The sequence below is a fragment of the Eretmochelys imbricata genome, chromosome 2, assembly GCF_965152235.1.
Source record: "Eretmochelys imbricata isolate rEreImb1 chromosome 2, rEreImb1.hap1, whole genome shotgun sequence".
NCBI classification, from domain to species: Eukaryota; Metazoa; Chordata; order Testudines; family Cheloniidae; genus Eretmochelys; species Eretmochelys imbricata.
Genome location: NC_135573.1, coordinates 156,314,943 through 156,340,640, shown reverse-complemented (window position 1 = coordinate 156,340,640; position 25,698 = coordinate 156,314,943). Strand labels below are relative to the sequence as shown.

General features: G+C 41.8%; 1 protein-coding gene across 1 annotated transcript in view; it reads left to right on the top strand.

Moving 5' to 3' along the window:
- RECK (reversion inducing cysteine rich protein with kazal motifs) overlaps nt 1-17,756 on the top strand; it is a 136,219-nt gene extending 118,463 nt beyond the window's left edge. Inside the window, exons 20-21 of the mRNA XM_077809194.1 lie at nt 8,463-8,618; nt 17,541-17,756. Of these exons, the coding sequence (XP_077665320.1) occupies nt 8,463-8,618; nt 17,541-17,756 (372 nt within the window). The remainder of the gene's footprint in view (nt 1-8,462; nt 8,619-17,540) is intronic.
- The last annotated feature ends 7,942 nt before the right edge of the window (nt 17,757-25,698 follow it).

Genomic DNA, 25,698 nt, shown 5'->3' with positions numbered 1-25,698 from the left:
GTTAGTGCCCCAGCAAGCTGTGATTCCATCCTATGCTCCAGGGCTGAGATGCCTAATAAACCCCACTTGTTGATCTCAATCCATACATTGACTTTTTCAGAAACGGGTAGGAAGGAGCTATCATATCAGAGATGAGACATAAATCTCCCTCTCCTGGACCCTCAGAGCTGAGACACAAGAGTGTTAGACTCATCCCAAGCTCTGCAGCTGAAGGGCAGCCTTATTATGCCTCAGTATTAGTAATGACGAGCGCCTATGGTACCAGCTAAATCTGCTGCCTGGTTTCCTTTGACGCTGACCTTTTTGGTACCCAGCAGCTTGATACCTGCAGCTCCCACATGTCAGTGGCCAGCATCTTCGTGCGTACTGTCCCTTTTTGGAGCTTAAGGTCTATAAGCACAGAAGCCTGGTCTACACTGGAAAATTAGGTCGGTTTAACTATGTTGACGGGGATGTGAAAAATCCACACCCCTGATTAGTATTGTTAAGCCAGCCTAAGTCCCTGTGTAGACAGTACTAGGTTTATGGAAGAATTCTTCCATCGACCCAGCTATTGCCTCTCCAGGAGGTGGGTTACCTGCACAGATGGGAGAATCCCTCCCATCATTGTAGTTAGTGTCTACATTGAAGCGCTACAGCAGTGCCGCTCTAGCGGTACAGCTGCACTGTAGACAAGCGCAGAATAGTCTGTGGACCCAGTCAGCAGTGCTAACTAGACCTCCAGTCACCAAAACCACAGTACCAATACAGCTGTTGAGACATCAGCATCATCTACGTCCCTACCCAAGTGCAAGCGATGCAAGAGCATCTTAGCACACCAGAAAGACTAGCCGCACCTGCTGGAGGAGGTGTATTACTTCTAGTCTTCTGACCTTGGTCATAATAAAGGCTCAACTCCTCCTCCTTCTCCCCTTCCCCTGCGTGGGTACCATATGGAGTCAGGGAGGGACTCCAGTGATCTCTCTTGAAGCAGTAAAAGGCTTGGGGCTCTGGGACAGGCTCTTTGGTACCCTCCTCTGTGTCAGAACCTAGGAGAAAGAAGGAGCATCGCTCCTCTAGTAAAAGGAATTTTCTGCTAGAAATTCCCAGTAAAAAAGAAGTCCAAGTCACCTCACTGCTCCTGATCTAAAGATGATTTCTTGGCTAAAGTCAGGTATGAGTAGAGCTCTGAGGGAGTGTGATGTCAGAACTCTAGCACCGTCTCAGGAATACCAGAGTATCAGGGACTACCTTGGAACCAAGCACTTTGGGTACTGACCCCTGTGATCCCAATCTCTTTAGTACTACTTGCTTTGATGCCAAGTGCATCAATACTGTCTGCACTGAAGTTTATAGCACCATCATTCTCCATTCTGAAGTAGTATGTGGTCCTGAAAGATCTTCATGTCACTGATGAGCTAGACTCTCCACTGCTTTCTACAGGACTAAATATCTCAACCACAATGCTGATGGCCCTCCACTTTGGCAGTACTGCCTGCTAGTTACATCTCAACTAATGTTGCAGCCTAGCAACCCCCGCTTCAGAAGCCCCTCACATTAGGTTTAGAGTGCTCTTTCTCTTCATCAGAGTCCCAACACAGTAGGAAATATTCATTGGAGCCCTCCGACTATTTGATCCTTTATTAGTATGAAAGAGGGCTTCATATATACCTAGATTATATGCCTACTGTTCTATTCCCTATATAATCTGGTACCTTCTTCCCTGGCCCCCAGACCCTTTTCCATATAATATTTAATCAGGGCCCTATTGGAACCCCTGGGGTCTTCACCATACAAGGCACCACACTTCATCACCACTTTCTAGGGTTAGAGCCTCCTCTCCTGCAGTTTCCCAGGGAGCTTGGAGTATTAGCTTGAAGCTCATGAATCTGACATCTGCTCCCTCTCCCTTACCCCCCAAGGAGTTATCTGAGGAGAAGCAGACAGAATAGCGGACAAAGCCAGTTACTATATTCTTTTCTTCCCCAGATAAGGCAGTGGTCACATCTATACCACCGCACAGATGACAAAAGAGCTTCCAAGACCTGCTCAGGCACACAGAAAATCTATTGAAATACCAATGGAAGTGGTACAAGAGAGCTCCTGTAGGCTCTTGAATATTCTTCATGTCTCTGTGCCTGTCATAAACATACAGCTAAGGATAGCCTAGAATTCCTTTGCTTCTGTAACTTGACCCCTCTGCCTTCAGGAAGAGAAAAAAAACCCCTCTAACTGCTCTCAGCAAAAACCTGTTTCCAAGCAGCCAAAAGGAAAGAAAAATTTGTCCTTTTTAAAATCCTGCTGTGCTTTTGGTTCAAAAATGATTCCACTGCTCTGCCACCATGTCAGGGTTCGTTCCCCACTCTGAACTCTAGGGTACAGATGTGGGGACCCACATGAAAGACCCCCTAAGCTTATTTCTACCAGCTTAGGTTAAAAACTCCCCAGGCACAAATTCTCTCTTGTACCTTGGGTTTAAGTAACGCTGCCACCATCAAGTGCTTTAACAAAGAACCAGGAAAAAGGACCACTTGGAGTTCCTCTTCCCCCAGCAATCCCCCGCAAGCCCTTACACCCCCTTTCCTGGGGAGGTTTGATGATAATATCCTAGCCAATTGGTTACAAAATGATCAAAGACCCAAACTCCTGGGTCTTGGAATAATGGGAAAATCAGTCAGGTTCTTAAACGAAGGATTTTATTTAAGGGAAAGGTAAAAGAATCACCTCTGTAAAATCAGGGTGGTAAATACTTTACAGGGTATTCAAATTCAAAACACAGAGGATTCCCCTCTGGGAAAAACCTTAAAGTTACAGAAAACAGGAATAAACCTCCCTCTTAGCACAGGAAAAATTTACAAGCAAAACAAAAGATAAACTAATCCGCCTTGCTTGTCTTACCTATATTGGTTTCAATATTGGAGACTTGGATTAGGATGGGTTGGAGAAGATGGATTTCTGTCTGGCCTCTCTCAGTCCCAAAAAAAGAACACACACACACACACATACATACATACACACACACACACACAAAGAGCACAACCCCCTCCTCCCTGATTTGAAAGTATCTTCTTTCCTCATTGGTCCTGTTGGTCAGGTGCTAACCCAGTTATCTGAGCTTCTTAACCCCTTACAGGTAAGGAGGAATTCTAGGCTACCCTTAGCTGTATGTTTATGACAGTGCCATTCGTATAGCACTGCCCATCAACGAAGTCCTATTACAATCATCAAAGCATAGCTGGCAAACATCAGCATCAGGAACTACAACCTCTCAAAAAGGCAGCTAGGAGGTACCAGGTGCCACCCAGACAGTCCAAGTATACACTCACCTAGTACCTGGCTTGCCACTGATGTGGCAGCTAGTTAAAGGAGCAAGCAACAACAGCCTCCAGAGATAAAGAAGCAGCTTGATATATTTGGACATAAGAGTTATTCATTTGCCAGCCTGCAATTCCAGGTTGCTAATTATCAGGCATTACTTTATGAATTGCCATAGATTCTCAGACTTTACTGACAAACTCCCACAGAAATGCAGGGTGAGGAGTTAAAATTTTCTGATGGACAGCTAATGTTGGTAGGGAGTTGCTCTGTAAACAGTCTGCTGGATTTCTACCCTTGCTCCCCCTGATTTTGGGAATCACTTTCATTTTTTCAAAATGTCAGAACCTCATAACACCAAATTTCTGGGTTTTATACACTGTCAGATACTACATCTGCCCTCCACCCCCCATCCCATCTCAAGGACCTCACTCATGAGAGACTTGTATCAGGAGACAGAGTCACTTCTGTCTCTTGGTGCAATAGAAGAAATTACTCTACAGTTCTGGGGGAAGGACTTTTATTCTAATTATTTCCTTATAATGAAGAAAAAGGAAGAATGGCACCTGATTCTGGACTTGAGGGGGCCCAACACCTTCATCTGGTGCTTCAAATTCAGAGGCATCCCTAGCCTCCATAATTCCATCATTAGATCCACAAGACTGGCTTAAAGTATCAGGGGGTAGCAGTGTTAGTCTGTATGCACAAAAACAACAAGGAGTACGGTGGCACCTTAAAGATTAACAGATTTATTTGGGCATAAGCTTTCATGGGTAAAAAACCACTTCTACAAGATGTTTACTTTTACATTCTTCGAGTGGCTGTGCATATTCCCACTGTGACAGACCCAGACCAGTGGGGTACAGGAGTCTGGTAGAAGGCAAATATACTGGCCACTGGATGAACAGTTTTCTGTTTCCTGAGTGACCAGAGCAGGGGCTGCACTAGAGCAATCAAGAACCTGCTAGAACCAATTAAGACAGGCATGCTAATTAAGACTCCGGGAGCCAATTAAGAACATACTAGAATCAGTTATGGCAGGCAGACTAATCAGGACACCTGGTTTAAAAAGGACCTCCTATTAGTTAGGGGAGGGTGTGCAAGGAGCAGGGAGTGAGAAGGCGTGCTGCTGGAGGACTGAGGAGTACAAGCACGATCAGGCTTCAGGAGGAAGATCCTGCAGTGAGGGTAAAGACGGTGTTGGGAGGAGGCCATGGGGAAGTAACCCAGGGAGTTATAGCTGTCATGCAGCTGTTACAAGAGACACTGTAGACAGTTGCAATCCACAGGGCCCTGGGCTGGAACCCGGAGTAGAGGACAGGCCCGGGTTCCCACCATCCCCCTCAACTCCCTATTTGAGACAAGAGGAGGTGACCTGGACTGTGAGCCCTACCAGAGGGGAAGGTCCCTGGCCCATCCCCCAACCCACTAGGTGGGTCAGCAGGACTGTGGGATTGTTCTCCTCCCTTTCCCCATGCTGGCCAGTGATGAGGTTAGCTGAGTGAATGGCAGGTTTGAGCCACTAGCAAAAGGTGGCCAAACTGAGGGCTACTGTGAATCTCTGAGGCAAGCAAATCCGCCAATAAGCGCAGGACCCACCAAGGCAGAGGAGGAACTTTCACACCACTTACAGGTAATGCACTGACTGATCTCGGCTAACAATAGAACCTTCCCCAAGCAGTGCATGTTAAAGCACACGTGCACCCCCTTCTTACCCTTTCACTCAGCATCACTGAATGTCTGAGAGCGAGTCTGTATAAGGGATTCCGTGCCCTCTGCTGGCTTGGTTCTTTTCAACTGCTTGTGCCAAACAGAAATGAACTGTTTCAGTCTGTCGGATCTGGGTGTTTCCTCTTATATTTAGTACCTTTAGATAGCTGTTGTGTAAGTTTTAGCATTGGTTGAGTTTAAGGTAGTTTGTAGTTATAGTTATTTTAGTTTACTTTTAGGGTTCAGTTACATGGAATGGCAGAACCAAAGAAGAAGTTAGATTTTAAGAGATGCACTTCATGCCCAGCTGTCGTTTAGATGCCTTAAGTGCCTTGGAGTGCCACTCCTCTTCTGGGTGTTCTATTTGTCAGACTTTCACAACCAGCGTGCACAAGGAGAGGCAGAACAGACTGCAGGTACCCCTGCTTAAAGAAGCTGTTGCTGCTAAGCCATCAGGTTCCAGGAGATCATTGGATTTGAAGACTAAAAGTCCTTTTTTGGCTCCAGCTGCCTCATCTAGTAAGGCTAAAGTGACTAAAGAATCCTGCAGATCAGGGTTGTTGTTGGTTCTGGCTCCTGTTCCTGTTTTGTTGGATCCTCCTGTTAAAGTTCTTAGGGTGACAAAGGCTCCATCTGTCCAGCTGGCAGCTAAGGAGCCTATGATCATGCAGACCGTTCTGGCTGTGTTGATGCTGCAGAAAAAGGCCAAGGAGAAGACAGCCACTTTTAGCATTGCCAGATCCTAAGAGTATGTACTGTCATACTCCCCCCATGGCAAATTCTCTGGCAGTTGTTGCAGCCAGTAATAGGTTCAGGTCTTGTCAAGCCCGTGCAACTCCTGCAGATAAAGATGGGGAGAAGGGTGATTCTTCCCTTCTTCTTCTCTAGGAATTAGGGTGGCTAATTACCAGGCACGGATGGCCTGTTAGCAATTCCATTTTGGGAGAAGATGGCTTTGTTTTCTACAAGAACTATAAGATGATCAAAGCAGTTTGTCTAATATGGGTCAAAGATGTCAAATGTGGCAAAGCGTGCTCTCGGGCTTCTTTTGATATTTGACTCTTTGGCTGCACCTGAAACATCATCAAACTACATCTTCATCGCAGTCTCTACTTTAAAAGAAACTGTTCAGATCTAGAACTAAGTCAAAGCAATCTGCTACTTCCTCTCCATCTTTGCATAATACATGGCCTCAGATTTGACATTAGGATCAAGACTTGGGGACCAGTTGGCAAGGATATGTCCCTTTCTTTGGAGACAGACTGGCCCATTTCATTGACAATTGGAGGCTTGTGACATCGGGCAAGAGAGTTCTAGAAATAATAGTTACCCCCTTTCCATTTCCCGTACCCTTCCCTTTTCATAGAACCTTCTCACAAGGTTATCCTATCAGAAGTTCAGAAATTTCTCCTAAAAGGTGCTGTGGAAGGGAAACCTGAATATCTGTGGGGTGGGGTCAGGGTTTTATTCAAGATACTTCCCGGTTCAGAAGAAAGATGGAGGGTGGGTTCTCTCCAATTTTAGATTTAAAGAAATTGAATAGGTTCATCAAGAAATTTCAGTTTTGAATTCAAACTCTAGCCTCCATATTAGCCCTTGATTTCAGTTATGGATAAGTTCACAACTCTCGATACATATTTAAATATTTCTATCCAGCCAGCTCATCAGAAGTACCTTTCTTTTGTGGTGGCACAAAGACCGTTCAAGTACAAGGTCCTGCCATTTGGCCTTTCTAATAATGCCAAGTCTTTACAAAAACACTGCTTTTCTACAGTAGGGGTGCACCTCAGAAAACAGGCTATCTTTGTTTACCCAGTTTTAGACAATTTGGCTGATTAAAGTCTTCACGCAAAGATGTAGTTTACATTTACAATCTCCCTCCTTACGGATTTGGGACTGCTTCTGAATGTCAAAAAGTAAAATCTTTGCCTGACTCAAAGAATTCATTTAATAGGTTCTATATTGGACTCAGTAGCAGGAAGAGCTTTCCTCACAGAAAAAAGGGTTTCTGAAGAGAGAGCAATGCACTTTAGATATTTGACACTGTCAGCTCCAGAAACTGATTTTCTTTTTGGGTCTGATGGTTTTTATGCAGTGACTACTTACGTTATTCTATTTGCATGCCTCAGAATGAGGTCAGCGCAGCACTGTATGGCTCAGGTTTACAAACTGAATCTGACAGTCTCATTCAGATGTCAGTCACCACGCCTCAGGACAGTCTAAATTTGTTGATGTGGTAGATAGTTAAAATGTTCTCAAAGGTGTTTCGTTCAAACCCCCTTTGCCATCTGTCACAATAACCTCCGACCCATCAGACAATGGATGGGGAGCTCAGCAGGGTTTGCTCACAGTTCAGGGACACCAGGCATCTCAAGAAAAGAATTTGCATATAAATGTTTTCGAATTAAGAGCCATTCATGAGGCTGTCAGATACTTTCTTCCTCACATAAAGGGATAAGTTGTTCAGGTATCAACAGACAATACAACCATTATGTATTACTTCAACAAACAAAGAAGTGCCCATTCTTCCCTGGTGTGTGCTGAGGCAGTCAATCTATAGGACTGGTGCATTCTTCACAATATCTATTCAGGCATCTAACAGGGAAGAGCAGTATGTTGGCAGATTGGCTTATCAGAGACAGTTCTCATGTGCATGAGTGATCCCTGAAGTACCAAGTGGCACAACAGATTTTCTCCAGCTGGGGCTGACTTGATGTAGACCTGACTGCAACCAGCAAAAAGTATCATCTCTTCTGTTCAAGAGTGGGAAGGGACAGTTAGTCCGTATTTGGATGCTTTCCTGTTGCATTAGGGAGAGAGCCTTCTGTATTCTTCCTTCCCTTTCCATTAATTTAGAAGGTGGTGAATATATGTCAGGACAGGGGAAGGATAATACTGATTGCTTCATCTTGGCTGAGACAGCAGTGGCACGTAGACCTGCTTCAGCTGTCTGATGGACTCTGTAAGCATCTTTCTTTGTCTCTACAGTAACTGAAGTTCTTTGAGATGTGTTGTCCAAATGTGTCCCATGACCTGCCCTTCTTCCCCACTACAACAGTGCTGAAGAAAGAGTGGTGGGTGGCCTGCACCACCCTTTATGCCCTCCGTACAGGAGCACAAGGGCACTAAGCGAGGTGCATGCACAGGCTCAATAGACGGTGCAGCCAGAAGATTCTGGTCGCAAGCACATTGAGTACATGTGCCCCAAGAGCGAAATATATATGGATACTACATCTTGAAGAACTACAGTTACTGGAAGATAAGTAAGTGTTCTCTTTCCCTTCACTTAAGGCTTAGTCGTTGCTTATATAGACTGGGTTTGATAATTTGGTTTAAAATGGAGTATGTTCAAACAACTTTTTTAGTATGACCTAACCTTATTATTTACATCTCTGAAGAGGACAAATGTAATTTTATTTAATTTTGCATGCATAATAAACTATTCCATCTTTTTCCAGGTAACCAATAAAAAGCCAATAACTGTACTTGAAGTACTTCAAAAAATCCGTCTACATGTTTCAGTGCCACAATGCGATGTGTTCGGATACTTAAGCATAGAATCTGAAATTGTGATTCTCATCATACCCGTTGATCAAAACCCCAAACCGTTGCAGGTAGAATTTATTATTATTTTCTTTTGTCAATACGGTTCCATTTTATTTCAGTACAGGTTGTCTGTCATATGTACAATCTGTGCTATGTACCATTTATTTTTACTTTCAACTTACACTTGAAAACTACAATGAAAGATGGCAAGAATAAAATGGAATTGAGTTTCATTGTTTTGTACTGGATGATGACTGTTTTGAGACTTCTCTGGTGATTTGTGCTTAAGAGTTTCTATTATAAGGATAAAGGGGATGTGTTTAACAGTTACTGTTTTTGTAAGAGGTTCTGAATGAAGAAGAAGTTGTGGGTATAGCTGTGAAAATAACCAGTATTTGAATTTGGTGCTGAATCAAAAATAAAGTTTAGTTTCAGGTCAAGCAAAATGTTTCATTTAGTTTTTGAGTTTTTCTTTTCTTTTCTTTTAATAAAATTGAAGCAACATTTTAAAAACAAAGTCATTTTGAATTAAAAAATCAAATTCTTTCATTTTGACTGTTGGAACTTTTTTTCTTTTATGGCTGAAACAATTTGGCAAATTTGACATGAATTCATGCAGTGTTTAGGTCAACCCAAGTGTGAATTTTTCAGCAAAAAAAGTTCGAAAAACTTCACCCAGCTCTAGTTATGGATGCTAGTGGAGTATGTTGGATCACACAGCAGACTACAGCAAATGGAAGCGAAAATACTACAAACTTTACACTGCTCCATTTTGCTGGAGTTTGTGGTATTTTATCATTTTTAAAAAGGCAATAAAATAATATAAAATTCAATACTTTAGCTTTCTGTGAATTATATCTCATAGCAGATAGATCAATTGAGTAAAATACAAAAGAGTTTTCATTTACAATTTCACAAAGAAAAAATATGATTAGAAGAGTGACTGTCATGCATTTTAATAAATGTGCTTTGGAGTATAAGGTTTTAGTATCGAGCCCTTGGTCTGTTACTTAAAAAATGCATCTGGGTGTGTATGAATGGGTTATACCGTTGTCTGTCTTGATGCTAAATACAGATATGGATTAGGCTGCCACCCAGCTCTATGGGGTGGGTCCTCAGCTGCTGGAAATTGTCATAGCTCCACTGACTTCAGTGGGAACCATACCAGCTAAATATCTGCTCCTATATTTCTGGGACCATCACAGTTTTGATAGGATGATCCTCTTACAAAACTAGCTATCAGTGTGCTACAACGTCCCCAAATACTTTTCAGAATATGTTAAAGGACATCAAGTCACAGTGTGCTGCCCCAGCATAACAATGGTGTGACATACCTACTTTGCACTAGCAAAGACATACACACACATGCACACAGCTGGCAACCCTAGAACTCTGTGTGGATTAATAAACCTAGACAAAAGCCACTGTATTATTTTGCTTGGAGCAACTCAGAATTACAATAAAATACAAATACAAATATGTATTGCATTTCTTTTTCCTGGAACTCTTGCTTCTTTCTGACGTTCTGTTGGTTAGGTTTTTGCAAGTCCAAAAAACCACTATCCTTTTGTTAAGCGTCTTTCCCTGCCCTGTTGACAGCACATTTTTATAATGAAGTTCCCTCAGGGTTTAGGATTCACGCTGACCGATTGATGCTCTTAACTTGTGCGTTAACTTGCAGTATTTTAAAATGAAGGTTAATCTTTAAAATAAAAAAGGGGGGAGTGGGTAAGAAGAAGCAGACTGGAATCCACATTTTCTGCTCGTTCTACAACACAAATATTATTCAGGCAATTTCATTTCCTCAAATTGTTTGGTTTAGTAAAGTCTGCCTCCAATTTCCTTTTTATTTTCCCAAGCTCATATTGTGTATTCAGTTTTGCTTCCTGTATGGGCCAGAGTTAAGTCTGTTCTAAGTGGACAGAATTTGATCAGTTGCATTGAAGTCACACCAATTTACACTGTAACTGAAGTTGGCTTTACGTCAAAGCCATGTCGTCCAGCCTCATCTATCAAAATACCTATAATTGCTAGCGTTCTCTTGAATTTATCTACTTTGACTGACCATGGAGTGTTTTTTACATTCAATAGTTCATGCTGCAGCTAAATTTCCGTTACAAATCCAATTTCTTCTTCGAGGAGTGTCCCTGTGGTGCTCCACTTTAGGTGTTCTTGCGCCCCTGCGCTTGTAATAGGGGAGTTGTGGTAGCAGTGCATGGTTGGGTTGCATGTGCACGGTTCCCATCTCTTGCCGCTTCGGGTGGTTATCTAGCGCCGTGGGGCAAACCCCCCTCAGTTCCTTCTCTACCACCTTTCACCTGAGTCGGCGCACTTAGCAGCATCTCTATGCCTGCTTTTATTAGAATAGGTTTTTTTTCACAATTTAGACTTCATTCTTGTTGGATTATAGCTAACTTTCCTTCCCGGTTTAATTTTTTTTCTTCCTTTAAAAAAAAAAAATCTCTCAGACTAGAAAATTAAGTTTCTGTTGTTAGCCATTAGTAGGTTAGAATAGAGTAATTCATTTTCCCCAGGGGGGAACGACACGTTTTCTGAGGGACATGCCCAGTTGCCCAGGTTTTAAATGCTGCCTCATCTGTAGACTTTATGTCCCGGTGTCAGAAGGGCACTCGCAGTGTGTTCGCTGCCTCGGCGAGACACACATCCCTCAAAAGTGCTTGCATTGTCACAATCTAAAAGCCCAAACCAGGAAGGCGAGAGACTTACAATTCAAATTCCTCATGGTAGAGAAGTCTCTCTGGCCAGCATTTGAGCCTGAATCACAGACCCCCGCTGAACAGAGGTCCCCGACTGCTGACAGAGGCTCTTCCTTATCGGCTCACACGAAAGACCACTCTGCCAAGAAGGTGACCAAAAACTGGGCTCCAACTTCTGCGGCTCGGAAATCTGCCAAGAAATGGTGTTCCCCAGACCGGCACACTCCATTGGTATTCTCCACTGCCAAAGTAGTGGGACCCTCCAGTACCGTGGGTACCATAAGAGCAAAAGAACCTAAGCAGGCTAGCTCAGATGAGGGCAGCAAAGGGAAAACAAAACCCCCTGCCTCAACACCATCAGAGCCGACGAAACATTTGGCACTGAGCAGCTCGGCAACACTGCAGACCTCATGGCGCCATCTGCTGCTGGCATAACACACTCGGTGTGTGCATCAACACCCACAACTTCATCAAAGTAATCTGTATTGAGCGCTCCATCTTAAACGGTACCAATGTTACTGGCACCGCAGCAAATCCTATGCTAGAAGGACCTAATTGGTCACCTCGATGTCGGAATCTCCTATCCTCGGTACCGACGTCATCCGTCTCACCGCTCCATTTAGATCTGCTTCTCCATTATCAAGTGATGAGGGGGATGAGGATGAAGGAGAAATATGCTCCTTTCACCATTCCTCTCCCATCTGTGTACCTACTAGATCAGATCCACCACAGAACAGGGGCTATTATACTGGGTCCAAAGATCAAAAGTGGTATGGACACCCATGGGATGCCACCAATGCTTTTTCAACCTCAGTGGCCTTATTGGATCCCATGGGCAGCATACCCCCCACAACACCACAAACCTTCCAGCCCACTCAGGGTGAGCGCATGTCATTCACCCTCACTTTCAGTACCAGCGACCCTCTGAGCCCCCAGAAGATGTGGCCAAAGAGGAGGAGGAGATTTTGGACCACGAGGTGACACCAGCAGCCAATTTTTCATCATCTTCCCCTGATGACACCATCATGCCCCCACCTCCCTACATGGGGGATGACCTGAAACAATTTCAGGACCTTTTTAAGAGAATGGCAGGCTCATTGGATATATCACTGGAAAAAGTCTAGGAATAACAACATAATCTATTAGATATCCTACAGACTTCAACCTCTTCCAGAATCACTCTACCAATGAATGACGCAATTATGGAACCCGCAAAATCGATTTGGCAGACCCCAACAACAATCCCATCTACATGCAAGAGGTCTGACAACAAATATTATGTGCTAATGAAGGAAACGGAGTTCCTCTTCTCACACCCCACACCAAAGTCTTTGGTGGTGGATGCAGTAAATGAAGTGGGCAGAGAATAATATCCTCAAAAACACACCATATGACAGAGATTGGAAGAGACAAGATTTCTTTGATTGTAAGACCTACTCCTTGGCAACGTTACACCTCAGGATTGCCAATTACAAGGCATTACTTGTCAAATATGACCACTCAAACTACTCAAAATTGTCAGAATTTATTGAATTCATTCCAGAAGAGAAAAGAGAACAGTGCAGGACCATAATCTCTGAAGGACATCTTCTCGCCAGAACAGCATTGCAGGCTGCATTGCACTCTGCAGACACCACAGTGTAGTCTGTAGCCACAGCAATAGTGATGAGGCGAGCATCTTGCTTGCATATCCCTGTGTTCCCCAGAGAGGTGCAATCAGTGGTCAAGGATCTCCCGTTCGAAGGTCCTAAATTGTTTGCAGCCAAAGCAGATGAATCTCTCCACACACTTAAAGACTCAAGGGTGATGTTAAAGTCCCTGGGCATCTACAGGCCTAAGAACAAGAAAAAGGAGGGCAAGTATTATGCCTCACAAAGATTCCAGTCTACACCTTACGCGCAATCACACGGACAATATGTGCAACAAGGGCAGAAACAGAGATCCACGAGGAGACGACAGCCTCCACCTCAGCCTTCTATGTCTCAACCACTGCCATCAAGACAGCAACGTTGAGACTTTGGTCAACAGTCCAAGACCCCCACAACTTCAAGTGCTGGAAACACCTGTCATCTCCCAGCCATTCAGAGATTGTCTCATCCCTTTTTACCTAATGTGGCAGACCATCACATCCAGCAGATGCGTACTAGACATAATCAAGTCTGGGTATTCCATCCCATTTATCTCCATCCCCTGTACCGATCTTCCCTCCCCATTCCTCTTCAGGGACCCCTCTCATGAAGATCTACTGCGACAGGAGGTAATCCACCTCATACACCTAGTTGCAGTAGAAATGGTACCAACAAAACACAAAGGGAAGGGTTTCTATTCACATTATTTCCTCACCCAAAAAAAAACTGGAGGGTGGAGATCCATTCTCAATTTACGTAGACTCAACAAATTCGTGAAGACCCAATGCTTCAAGGTGGTCACGTTGGCAACCATAAATCCAGCACTAGAAAGGAGGGCCTGATTCTTGGCTCTCGACTTCCAGGATGCACACTTTCATTTAACAATACATCCATCACATCAGAGGCTCTACAGATTTGTTACAGGAGCAGATCACTTTCACTACAAAGTTCTGCCTTTCGGCCTTTCCACTGCCCCACGAGTATTCTCCAAGATTCTTGCAGTTGTCGCAGCTTACCTCCGCAGACAGGGAATTATGATATTCCCATAATTAGATGACTGCTTACTGAAAGCATTAACATGATAAGGAGCGCTAGAAGCAAGGTAGCTCTCTTCACACATCTAGGCCTACAAATGCACAAAAATCAACACTAACTCTAATGCAAAAACTAGAATTCATCAGAGCCTACCTCAGTTCTCCAGAAGGTATGACCTCTCTACCTCTCTAGAGTTAATTACTCTAACCAGTCTAATCTCCCCAATGCTAAACAGCCCTCAGCTAATGGCCAGGACTTGCCTACAACTGCTGGGCCACCTGGCTGCAACGACATTTATCATCAAACATGTGAGATTACACATGCAGTGTCTGCAAGCCTGGCTCCAGACAACCTACACTCCATTCAAGCACAACATGAACAAACACCTCACAATACCGAACAAAGTAAAAGACTCGCTACAAAGGTGAATATGACCAGACAATGTTTAGGCCAGGGTCTCCATTGTCCTGAACCCTCCAACAGTGATGATCATGACGGACACCTCACTACTAGGTTGGGGAGCACATCTGAACACTCATACTATCCTGGGCCATTGGTCCCCATCAGAATTCCTCCTACGTATAAAGCTACTGGAACCACGAGCCATTCATAATGTGTGCTCCCATTTCCTGCCCACGATCAAGAACAAGACCATAAAAATCCTCACACAGTGTTGCATGCATGTTCTATATAAACCAGTAAGGAGGGAATGCTCACACTCCCTGTGCACAGAAGCCATGCTACTCTGGAACTGGTGTATCAGTCACAACATCAACATCTCAGCCTCCTACCTACCAGGATGCCAAAACACCACTGCAGATGCACTGAGCAGGAACTTTTCTCAGGACCACGAGTGGGAATTAGACATATGGGTGCTACACAACATATACCAAGACTAGGGGTTCCCAACTATAGACCTCTTTGCAATGGCACACAATGCCAAATGCTCTCAGTTTTGCTCCAGAGCAGGTTTGGGCCATTGCTCCATGGGCTACACCTTTCTTATCAAATGGGATGCTCCTCTCCTATACGCTTTCCCTCCCATCCCTCTCCTATGACGGGTAATACACAAGATCACATTGGACAAGTCCAAAGTCATTGTGATAGCCCCCAGCTAGCCCTTGACAAATGTGGATCCCTTACATTCTCAAAATGGCAGCATGCATACCACACACCCTTCCTCTTGAGCCCTGTCTCCTCTCGCAAGATGCAGGCCAAGTCCTTCATCTGAATCTAGAAAGACTCCACCTCAAAATGTGGCTACTATATCGCTCCAAGGACCTGAAATGACCTGCTCAGAGGAAGTAAAGGACATTCTACTAAATAGTCGCAGACCAACTACCCATCATACATATTTACACAAATGGATATGATTCTCTACATGGTGCCAAAATAAAAAAATCACAGAGGTCTCCTCCCTGCTACCTTTAATTCTAGACTACATACTAGAACTTAAGAAATCGGGCCTCTCCATGAGCTCAATCAGGTTACACCTCTCAGCCATCACAGCGTTCCACCAGAACACGCAACATTTATCAATTTTTCACTCACCCAGTCACCAAGCGCTTTCTAAAAGGACTCAACAGCATTTACCCTGAAATATGAACCCTATTTCCACCATGGGATCTTAACCTAGTGCGGTGGGGCCTCACCAGAACCCCATTTGAACTGCTAACGATATGGTCACTTCTTCACCTCTCAGTGAAGGTAGCCTTCCTCATCACCATTATGTCCACCTGATAGATGGGAGAGCTACGGGCCCTCATGGCACATCCATCATACATGATATTCTTAAAAAGTAAGGTTATCCTATGACCTCATCCCAAGTTCTTACCTAAGATTGCCTCCTCTTTCCATCTCAACCAACCCATTCACCTCCCATCCTTCTATCCAACCTCCCATGGGAATAGACAAGAGTCCTCACTTCACATCCTGTCCGAAGGGTGCTAGCCTTTTATATAGACAGAACAAAGACTTTTTGAAAGTCACCTGAATTATTCATCTCCATCCCAAAATGATCAAAAGGAGACGCTATATCTAAACAGAGACTGTCCAAACAGATTTCCATGTGCATCAGCTTGTGCTATCATCAACAGTATCTTCAACCCCCAATGGGCACCCACACACATTCCACCAGAGCTTTATTGGCTTCAATAGCATTTCTTAACAGTGTCCCCATTATGGACATCTATAAAGTGGCAACTTGGCCTCAGCCCATACATTTACACAACACTATGCATTAGAACAATATTCAGCATGTGATGCACTATTTGGACTTATCGTATTATCGTTTACCATGTCTTCAGTGGAAGGAAGGGGCTTTGGAGTTGAAGAGCACTGTTTTGAAGTCCCCTAAAGTGGAGCACCAAAGGGACGCTCCTCGAAGAAGAAGAGAAGATTATTCACCTTGTGCAGTAACTGAAGTTATTCAAGATGGTTGTCCCTGTGGGTGCTCCACTACCCTCTCACCTTCCCTCTACTTTGAAATTTCATAGTACATAATCTGCAATAGAGAAGGAACAGGGGGGTGGGGTTGGTCACACGGCCTGAAGCAGCGCGAGACTGGGACTATGCATGTCTGACCCAACCAGGCACTGCTACCACAAATCTCCAATTACAAGTGCAAGGGTGCAAGAACATCTAAAACGGAACACCCACCGGGACAGCCATCTCAAAGAACTTCAGTTACTGCACAGGGTGAGTAACCTTCTCTTCCATCCTCCACCTTTAAAATCTCAACAAATAAACAAATTGGCTGTAAAAGTGGCAGGCTGAGGACTAGGACTGAAACTACACTATTTAAAATTTTTCTATAAAATTTGAATTGAATCAGACAAGTGGTTTCTAAGTTAACGCCTTTAAAATCAAAAATCTATTTTTTTTTTTTGCTATTTTGTAGAAAATAAAAGTTAGTTTGCCCTGTAGATATCCCCTTTCCAAAACCCCAAAATAACTTTTGAAAATAGACTATTAACTTCTGAACTTGGAATGCTGTGAAGCATCATCTGTGGTGAGTTCATGAAAAGAATTTCTGAAAAATGAAGGTTGGTTTGTTCATTTTTTTTTATTAGGAAAAGTAAGTCTCTCGTCCATGTCCTTGTGCAAAGGGCTTCAGAATGTAACCTGAACATTTATAAAGACTTGTCAGGAGAAAAAGAAAAATTTCCTTGAGAGGGTTACTGAGTCTCCTAAGGTTCGCAGGCCTGGGGACATCAACCCTCCTAAGGTTCTCTGGGGGTTCTCTACTCGCATAGACTTCAGTGCAGTACATTGTGAACAAGGAGAGAAATCTCATGATTTCCAGTGGTGTGAGGCCCTTCTTTCTAATTCTGGTCTATAATGAGATTTTGGGCCTTAAAAATCACAAAATTGTGATGAACCATTTTTGAGGTTTATAATTTTCTCCCCATGAAGCTGCCATGGTGGCATGCATAAGTAACTAAGGTACCTGACAGAGACATAAAATACAATTTTAAAAAACTCTCAAAAGCTGAGCTGTATGATTCACTTGTGGCTTTGCCATCCTTTATTCACCACCCTAAACTTTTATACTAATCTTCTGGATAAAGACAAGAGATTTTAATACCTAACTGTTGGAATTTCTTTTTAGATTGAAGCCTGCAATAAAGAAGCAGAAAAGATAGAGTCGCTGATAAATTCTGACAGCCCAACTTTAGCATCCCATGTGCCATTATCAGCACTTATCACATCCCAAGTGCAAGTTTCCTTTAGTATATCTTCTTCCTCTATTAAAGCTATACCTGTATTGCAGACCCTGCTCTTGAGCCTTATATTGACCTTGCAAGCAGCAATCTATAATACATAACTGCTTAGAAAATGTGCAAAATAAATATCCTATTGTATTTTTTCTATATTGCGAAGGACATTCAGAACTGCTGATCTGTTAATAGAGCAAAATATATTTTAAGCAGAAAGAAAAATATATATCAGTTTGGTTCAACAAAATTCCAGAAAAAGGTTTTAATGTAGTACATTTTTTCATTAAAAATGAATTTTAAAATATTTGAAATAATCCAAAAGAAAACTCTCCTATTAATCACTAGTCAAAAGATTTTTTTCACAGACAAATCATTTTCTTTATGCACGCCTACCTTAAAAATATTGTAAAAATCTCTAAAATTGTGATTCTGTGAAAAGGGAGTTGTTACACATAAATTCTATTATTTTCAGCAGTGAACAAATGTATTGAGATTTTTGAAAAGTGTTTTTTGTTTATTATTCAGATGTATATCATTGAGAATTATGAGAAGCATGAACCTATTTTAAACATCAATTTTTGGAAGAAACAAAAATTGCTGCTACTTAAATAATTTACCAAAAAAACGAACTGAGTAATTAATTTTATGTGTGAGTATATTATCTTATATTTTATTATGAAGAAAGCTAAATAGCCATGGGCCTATCCCAGCAAACTTACACACTTGAGTAGCTTTACTCACCTGCTTAAGTGCTTGCAGGATATTGGGCCCCATGTTTGTAAAATGACAATCATTTTCTAAGCCAGAATCTTATTTACATTAAGAAATGGACAAATATATTCATTTCTACAGTTCTGTATATTGCAAATACCATGTATTCTATCTGATTTTCTTATTGGATACAAAATTATAAAGCCTCTATTTATAAGTGCCATTTTTAAATATTGCAGTATTTGCATGTTATCTAATGAAAATTACACTTTAAATATGTTGTTTTTATACAAACAATACATTAAAAGTTACTGTGTTTTATGCACATGAACTTAATCTACATGAAGTGTTTTGTATCAGTATTATAGTAGCCAACTTTTGAAGTTTTTACAGAAAAACTTTTTTGCCAAAATGTTGAACTTTAAAAGAAGGCACTGAAAACTTTTTGGACATTTTGTTTGTTACTGTAGAATGTTTGTAGCAATTATTTTCTGTTAAAAATATTTTCAGTGCAAATGTATCAAAGCTTTTTTTATTTTAATAAAAAGAACTTCTATTTTCTCATGTATACTTAAAAATATATATGCAATTTTATAAAACCTTCCACATATTTCAGCGTGTTTTTGTTTGCTTTCAGATATAGTACCTAGAAAAAATTAAATGCAAAAATATACATTTATGCAATCTTTAGATTTTAAAACTTGCCAAAGTAAGTAAATTTCAAGTTACCATTCCTACGGTAGTTTTGTATAGTCTCTCTATTGGTCTCTAAACATTTTGTATTCGCCTTATACCAGGAGTGTCAAACTCATTTCGTGGAGAGAGCTGAATTACATTTGTTATGTTCCAGGTTTGCAAAATTACAGTCAGATATAATCCTCAGTCCACAGATGATCTTCCAGCTATCAGCTGGAGATCTGCACAAAGATCAAGGATAGAATTAACTGAAATGTTTGGGTGTAGTTCTGCAAAGCAGATTGACACAGTCAGGCTCTTACACCTGCAGAGTCCCACTGACTTCATTTTATAATCTGACATGTCTCTCTGAAACCTCCTCCAAGTGCTTTTATAAGTGTATGTCATCTTTGTACAGTCTGCTGTGAAAAGAGCATGCTATATTTTGATTAAAGTACCCTCTTTCTCAGTGCAAATTTCAGCATACTTCTGGCAATTGGATGCACGTGTAGGCAATCTGCTTGAGTGCGCCCACCAAATGTCACTGGAAAGACTGATATAGAGATATAGCTATTGATAAATATACTCTTGATATAAACAACTGTTGCAGTCATTCTTTTGTAGAACATGCTGTTAATCCATTTGGTTCTGGGAGTCTTCCAGTATGTTGATAACAGCATAGTACGCTTGACAAGATTTTGAACTAAAAAGGCTTCGGACTTTAGACTTCTCACCAAAAGCTGCAAACAATTGGGAAGGTTTATTTGAATGCCTTAGCTGTTAACAAATAAATGAGGAAACAACCTTTCAACATCTAGCCTATATAATCTTGCTTCAGCAGATCATGGGGTCTACAGAAAAATGGGGAGTTATATAATATATATGAAAATCTATTTACACTTTTTAAAACAATAATTTGGATGAGGCCTTAAAACCATCTTTTCCTTGTGGGATAGCATGTGTGGCACTTGTATGATTTTATAGCCATGAAGAAAACAGTCTTCAGTGAGACAGAGAGTGCAGAAAAAATACCCCCAGAGATTCAATCTGGTAAGAGCAGAAGTCAAGTCCCAAGGATTTGTAGGTTCACAAATCATGGTTTGTATAATGCACCTTTTTAAAAGTGTGTGTTGGATGAGCAAATACTGAAGATATTTGAATAGATAGAGAGTAAACAGCTCAGCATACCATCTCAGTACATGTTCACTGAAGCTGAAGATTCTGAAATCTTGAAGAACAACAGATGGTCAGACTCCTAGGAAACTACCAGGTCTTAGGCTATTCCCCCACAATGATGGATCAAAACAAGCAAATACTTATTTTAAAAGCATATTACTACTTGTTGGAAGATTTCCTAGACTCTTACAAGCCTTTTGACTCCTTCAGAGAAAGAAAAAAGTGTACTCTCTGGATACTGTAAATATGGGTTTCAGGTGAGCTTGACAAGTTACAGGTTGATGACGCTTTTATCACAATGTCAGTGGAAATCCAGTTTGGTCAAATAAAGAACTGGAACCACGTAAGGCAAAACTGAAAAACAAGAGAAACTGTGGAACCTTCCCATTGTTTGGCTGACACGACTCAATTGACACATTCACAAAACATTATTTTCTTGTGTTTGGAGCAAGCTCCACGGCTCAAAGTTGGAGTTAGCGCTAATGCTTGGTTCAGGAGAATGGTGCTTCAATAATTTTTTTAACTGAGTACTCTTCAGTCATCTTCCTGACTTATTGTATTGTCAGTGTCCTACACTGCATAGACGTTTCTTGGTGGGAAAAGGAAGGTTAACTAACAAATGGCGTTCTCCAAATGTATTGCCTATATATGGCTACTGATCCTTTTGACATTTATGCAGGCCTTGCTTTTGCAGCTGTATATCAAGTTGTAATTTCATGAAGACAGATTCTCCTTGGAATCATTTAAGTTCATATTTTTGTTAACACTCACAAACTGCTATTTTAGGGGTTTCAACAAGCCTGTTGACCACTGTTTAAGAATGGAATGGAACGGAACAGGTTACATGAGCAAAGTTATGTATGGTTAAGTTCTTTGCAAAATTGGGGCCTAGGTGCTTCCTACTTGAAGATTAGACTGCAAGGTTGCTTCTTCCGTCTGGATCAGGTAAAGCATTGTTTCAACTACATATTTTTCATTTTTAGGTAATCTAGTCTGCCGTACTTGTGGGATTCAATAATTTATTTTTGCTCTGCTGGATTTGACTTTACCCACACCCATTTTCTTTGAAAAGTTTATTTGTACCCCTAAAAGATAGCTCTGTGCATTTCACCTATTCCCTCACTGGGAGGAATGAATGCAGGCTACATCTGTAGAACAGGTTTAACAACAATCCTCTAACATTGACCCGCCAACCACCTCTGAGGCATTATACCTGCTCATCCACTGCACAGGTATGTCTCCAGGATCCACTCCTTGTTTCATGCTGCTTCTCCCATCTCTCCAAGGGTAGGTCTGACTATGAGTCATTGCAGAGCCCAGTGTGTGTGACTCACCCCGGTTTTAAAACTGTTTGGAAAAAGGGGTTCTAATATTTGTCTGCTCCTTATGTTTGGCTAACTCATTGAAATCTACTGCTATTGTTATAATACATGGAGGCAGCTTACTTTCTGTACTTCCTGTTTTGAAATTATGGGCATCCAAATACATTTGAAACTGGACATTCGTATGCAAATTATGGAACCAATTCAGAAGCTGAAAGAGCATATTTTTATATTTAAGCTGCATACCTGGTATGTCAGTTATATGTCATCAGTTTGACTGGATGGAATGGTGAGGAGACAAAAGGTTCTTAATCTTAATTTATTTTTTGGCATAGAGAGCATGTTTAATGGGAAATTCTAGGTTTCCATGGATTAAAAACTGATTTTAGCTACACAACAGTTATGCAGTATTTTGAATATTTAGCTCATTGTGAAAATGTTCAAATGATATTAAATGAATATGAAGAACTATCTGATAGGATGTCTGTTCCGAATTTTGTTTTTCGAATTCTTGGTTTTTATTATATAAATTAACAGACCAAAACATTTCCCACCTTCATAATACTGAAACCATCCAGTGGATTTACTACCGACTAAAGTCCTAATACCCTTTTTGTTCACATGAACTTCAGTTTTGAACAGGCATAACATGTGAGTTTTAAATTTCTCTAAATTTATTCTGAGCCTAATACACACTGCAAAGCATGTAGCACATATTAAAATACTGTATAGTTGTATGTAGTTTGCACTGAGCTTATGAAAAATGTAACATGACAGTATTGTATCATAATATCAAATTATATCAGTTAATGTTTAGCTTCTATTTTGGTTCTGTGGAGTTCTTAGAAAGTAAGAAATTTAACTAGTTTGGAGCCATTATCAAACAGCTGAATAGCTTGCATATAAAAAAAACAATAAAATATATGTTAACACACATCTGTAGAAAGTATTTAATGCTTCTGCAGAGAAGGGAAGGTTCAGTATGCTTCAGCAGAATGGAGCTCCGAAAACTGATAAGTGCTATACATTTTTAAGGAGAATTGTCTGCCTGAAGGAGAATGCTGATCTTTTAAACAGCTTTTGCTTTTCCAGCTGCCAGAAAACACCACTATAAAGTATACACCTTATTGTAGATAACAAATAACATGAGAACTCTTAAGATAATGCAATATCCTTATGGACATGAATATTTTTATAAGGGTCCTTAACCCCACATTCTTCAACAGATGATCAAGACTTTGTTTTACAATTCACCCTACATAATACAGAGAAGTTAAGACAATTTGTGATTCATTGTGTTAAACTTTTGTGGATTAGAAACCAGTCCTTTTGAAACACAGTGGATTTCTTCTCCTCCCAAAGTACCCTGTGATCTGCCTTCCTCAAAGCTTGTTTCTACTTCACTTGGCCATGTACGGTCAGGAGATGGATTTGAACCAACAGGTGTGGATGTCTCTGTTGTGCCATCATTGCTTAATAATCCTATGGACTCTTCCTCTATAAACCCAACTTTATATTTTGGCAGATTCTTTCTCTCATATCTGTCTGGGTTTCTTAGTTTACTTCTTTGCTCTTCAATCTCTGCATCACTTGCAATATTGGCAAATGCTTTCAGTCTGGTTTTAAGTTCAGATTCAGCTTCCTCTATATATCGGGCTGCTAATGTTCTTCTACAGCATTTATGTATTATTCTGGGGATTTAAAAAAATGCTGAGTCAGGCAGTAATGTCCACAGTGTGAACAGCAGAATAGATTTCTGCTGCACAACTTCTCTCTCTCTATTCATAATGACTGGGTAATCTCTCACCTGTGGAATTTGGAGGTGGTCCCAGTGGTGTTGCCAGAGGGCTGAGGACTGAGCCCTGCCCTTCAGCTAAGGCCACTAGAATTTCTGCCTCTGGCAGTGGAACAGGTTTGTGGTTGGTTCAATTTCTCCTGACCATTGTATCTAATTTTTATTCATTTTTGTGCAGAAGAGACTTCATTTCAACTTTTCTAAGGTGAGCAATCACTGGAGTATTAAGGCTCTAATCCTCTGGTACAGCACCTGTCTAGTAGGCTTCCTCCACTCTGCAGCTGTAAGCTGCCAACCCTCGCTCTGGTAGGGTATAAGTCTGAGTCAGATCAGTGTGCTAGGATCCTACCAAATCCCCTGCTCAAAGCTGCAACTCCACCCTAGGCAGGATTAACCATGGGCATGAAGATTCCCAGGGAAGGGAGATCTCCTCACAACCTGCTTGGGACTTAAGTCCAGCAAACTCCAGAGACTCTAGCTCCAAAAAGACAAAAGCAGACATCCCCTTTGGGAGGCAGCAGTTTTGTGATATTAATGAGCAAGTAGGGTAAAAATCAGGGTTAAACCCTTTCTTGATGTTTGCTGGGGCTTTTCTCCTCTCAGAAGCTGTCACAGTGCACCATGCAGCATGCCTGGGTATGTGAGAAGCCTGCTCCTCCTGTGCAGCCCTGTCTCAGGCTGCAGCCTACTCGGAATTGTGCCTAGCTGGCTCTCGGCTCAGGGAACCTTGCTCTGCCAGGGAAAGGTGCTAAGAATCAGGCAGCAGTAGAATGGGATTTGTGCCTTGTGATCATCAGCCAGCCCCTTGCTTTGGGAAGGAGTCGGTCTCTATGGCTGCCCCAGAGGCTATCACCCTATGAAAGAATAAGAAGCACTTGAGGCAGCCTGTGCCCAGAAGCTGAGGCACATGAGGACTTGATTCCCATGCAGCTGCTCCATCATGGGTTTACAGGGGCATAAGTGAGAAATCCCTTCCCATGGTCAAGAGCTCCTGATTTACTGAGCATAAAGCCCTGAGTGGTACTTGGTCACTCTTACAGAACTTACTAGGGTCCTAGCAAGCCTGCAGGAGCTTCGTGTCAGGCTACCAGGGCCATCTAGGGGGCTATTCTCCTTAGTTGGGGTATCCCAAGACCAGGATGAATAGCATGCTACTGTCCTCCTGTAAACAGTCAAGGGAAGCACTGCATACACATACCATCACAAAAAGAGAAATTTCACATGGTTCTCCTAGGATAGGAAGCTGGTGGCTCACAACGAGCTCATTATTAATAATAAATACCTTCCTTTCAAGTAATAATGAGACACAGGGTTTCCTGTACTCTCCTTTGTAAAGCCATCATACAGTTAGAATGTGGATGTCTGGTTAAAACTAAATGTTAAACTAAAATGTTGCATAAACACACCAGGATACTTCATAAGTTTTGGGAACCTAAGGTTGGTTAAAAAAATATCCACACCACTGACCTAGTTCCAAAAGATGCCTTACACCATAGAAGTGAGGACACTCTACTAAGAAATGTAAAATCCTTGACTATAACCATTCAGACCAAAAATATTCTTAATTAAGAGCAGAGAATACCTACTTGGTGGCAAGCAACTGGATTGTTGTCTAGGGGTGTGTCCGTGCTTGGAGTGCAAGATATCTTGAGTTCATATTATGGTCAAATCTTTACAGTGGTGTGTAAAATATTCTTTCTTGTTAACCTTTCCTGGCTCTAAGTGCTTTGTGACAAGAGCAATAGCTCCTAACTTAAAAAAAGTAGTGTTTAAATTCTTGAGTAGCAAACAATCATACCCAGAGTCCCCAAACAACGAGCCTGTGCATCCAAATTCACAGGTGTGAGAATGTTTGGGGAACCAGAGAAATTAGCAGCTGAGAATGCAGAGAAGCCTGAGTCCTCGCTATCAAAGTCAGCAGAGCAACGCGCCGTCGGTCACTACGAGCACCACTGGTGCTGAAGAAAGGACTGTTCTCCTATGAGCGGGGCACATCTGAAGCAGGGAAACCTCTTTCCAAACCCATAAAATCCTCAGCATAACAAACAAAAAATGAACCTTTTAATTTGAGAGCTTATAATGCCTTTCCGGGACTCTCTTTCTTTGATCTAGTCTCTGCACCTACACTCCTAAGAAATGGCTGGTAATAGTAACAGCAATTGTCAGTTTCAAGTTACACAGATCTACCAAATCAGTGGCCTGGCCAGAGCAACGGAGCTACTCCTAACTTGTCAGCTGCTAGAAACTATTCAAACCCACCAGTTGTTTAAAATCAAGACTAGCTTGAGCCTAACAAAAAATTGTTCACCCAGAGGTCAAAATAGGCCTAGGTCTGACCACAATTTTACCACCATGGTGAAGATTTACAAA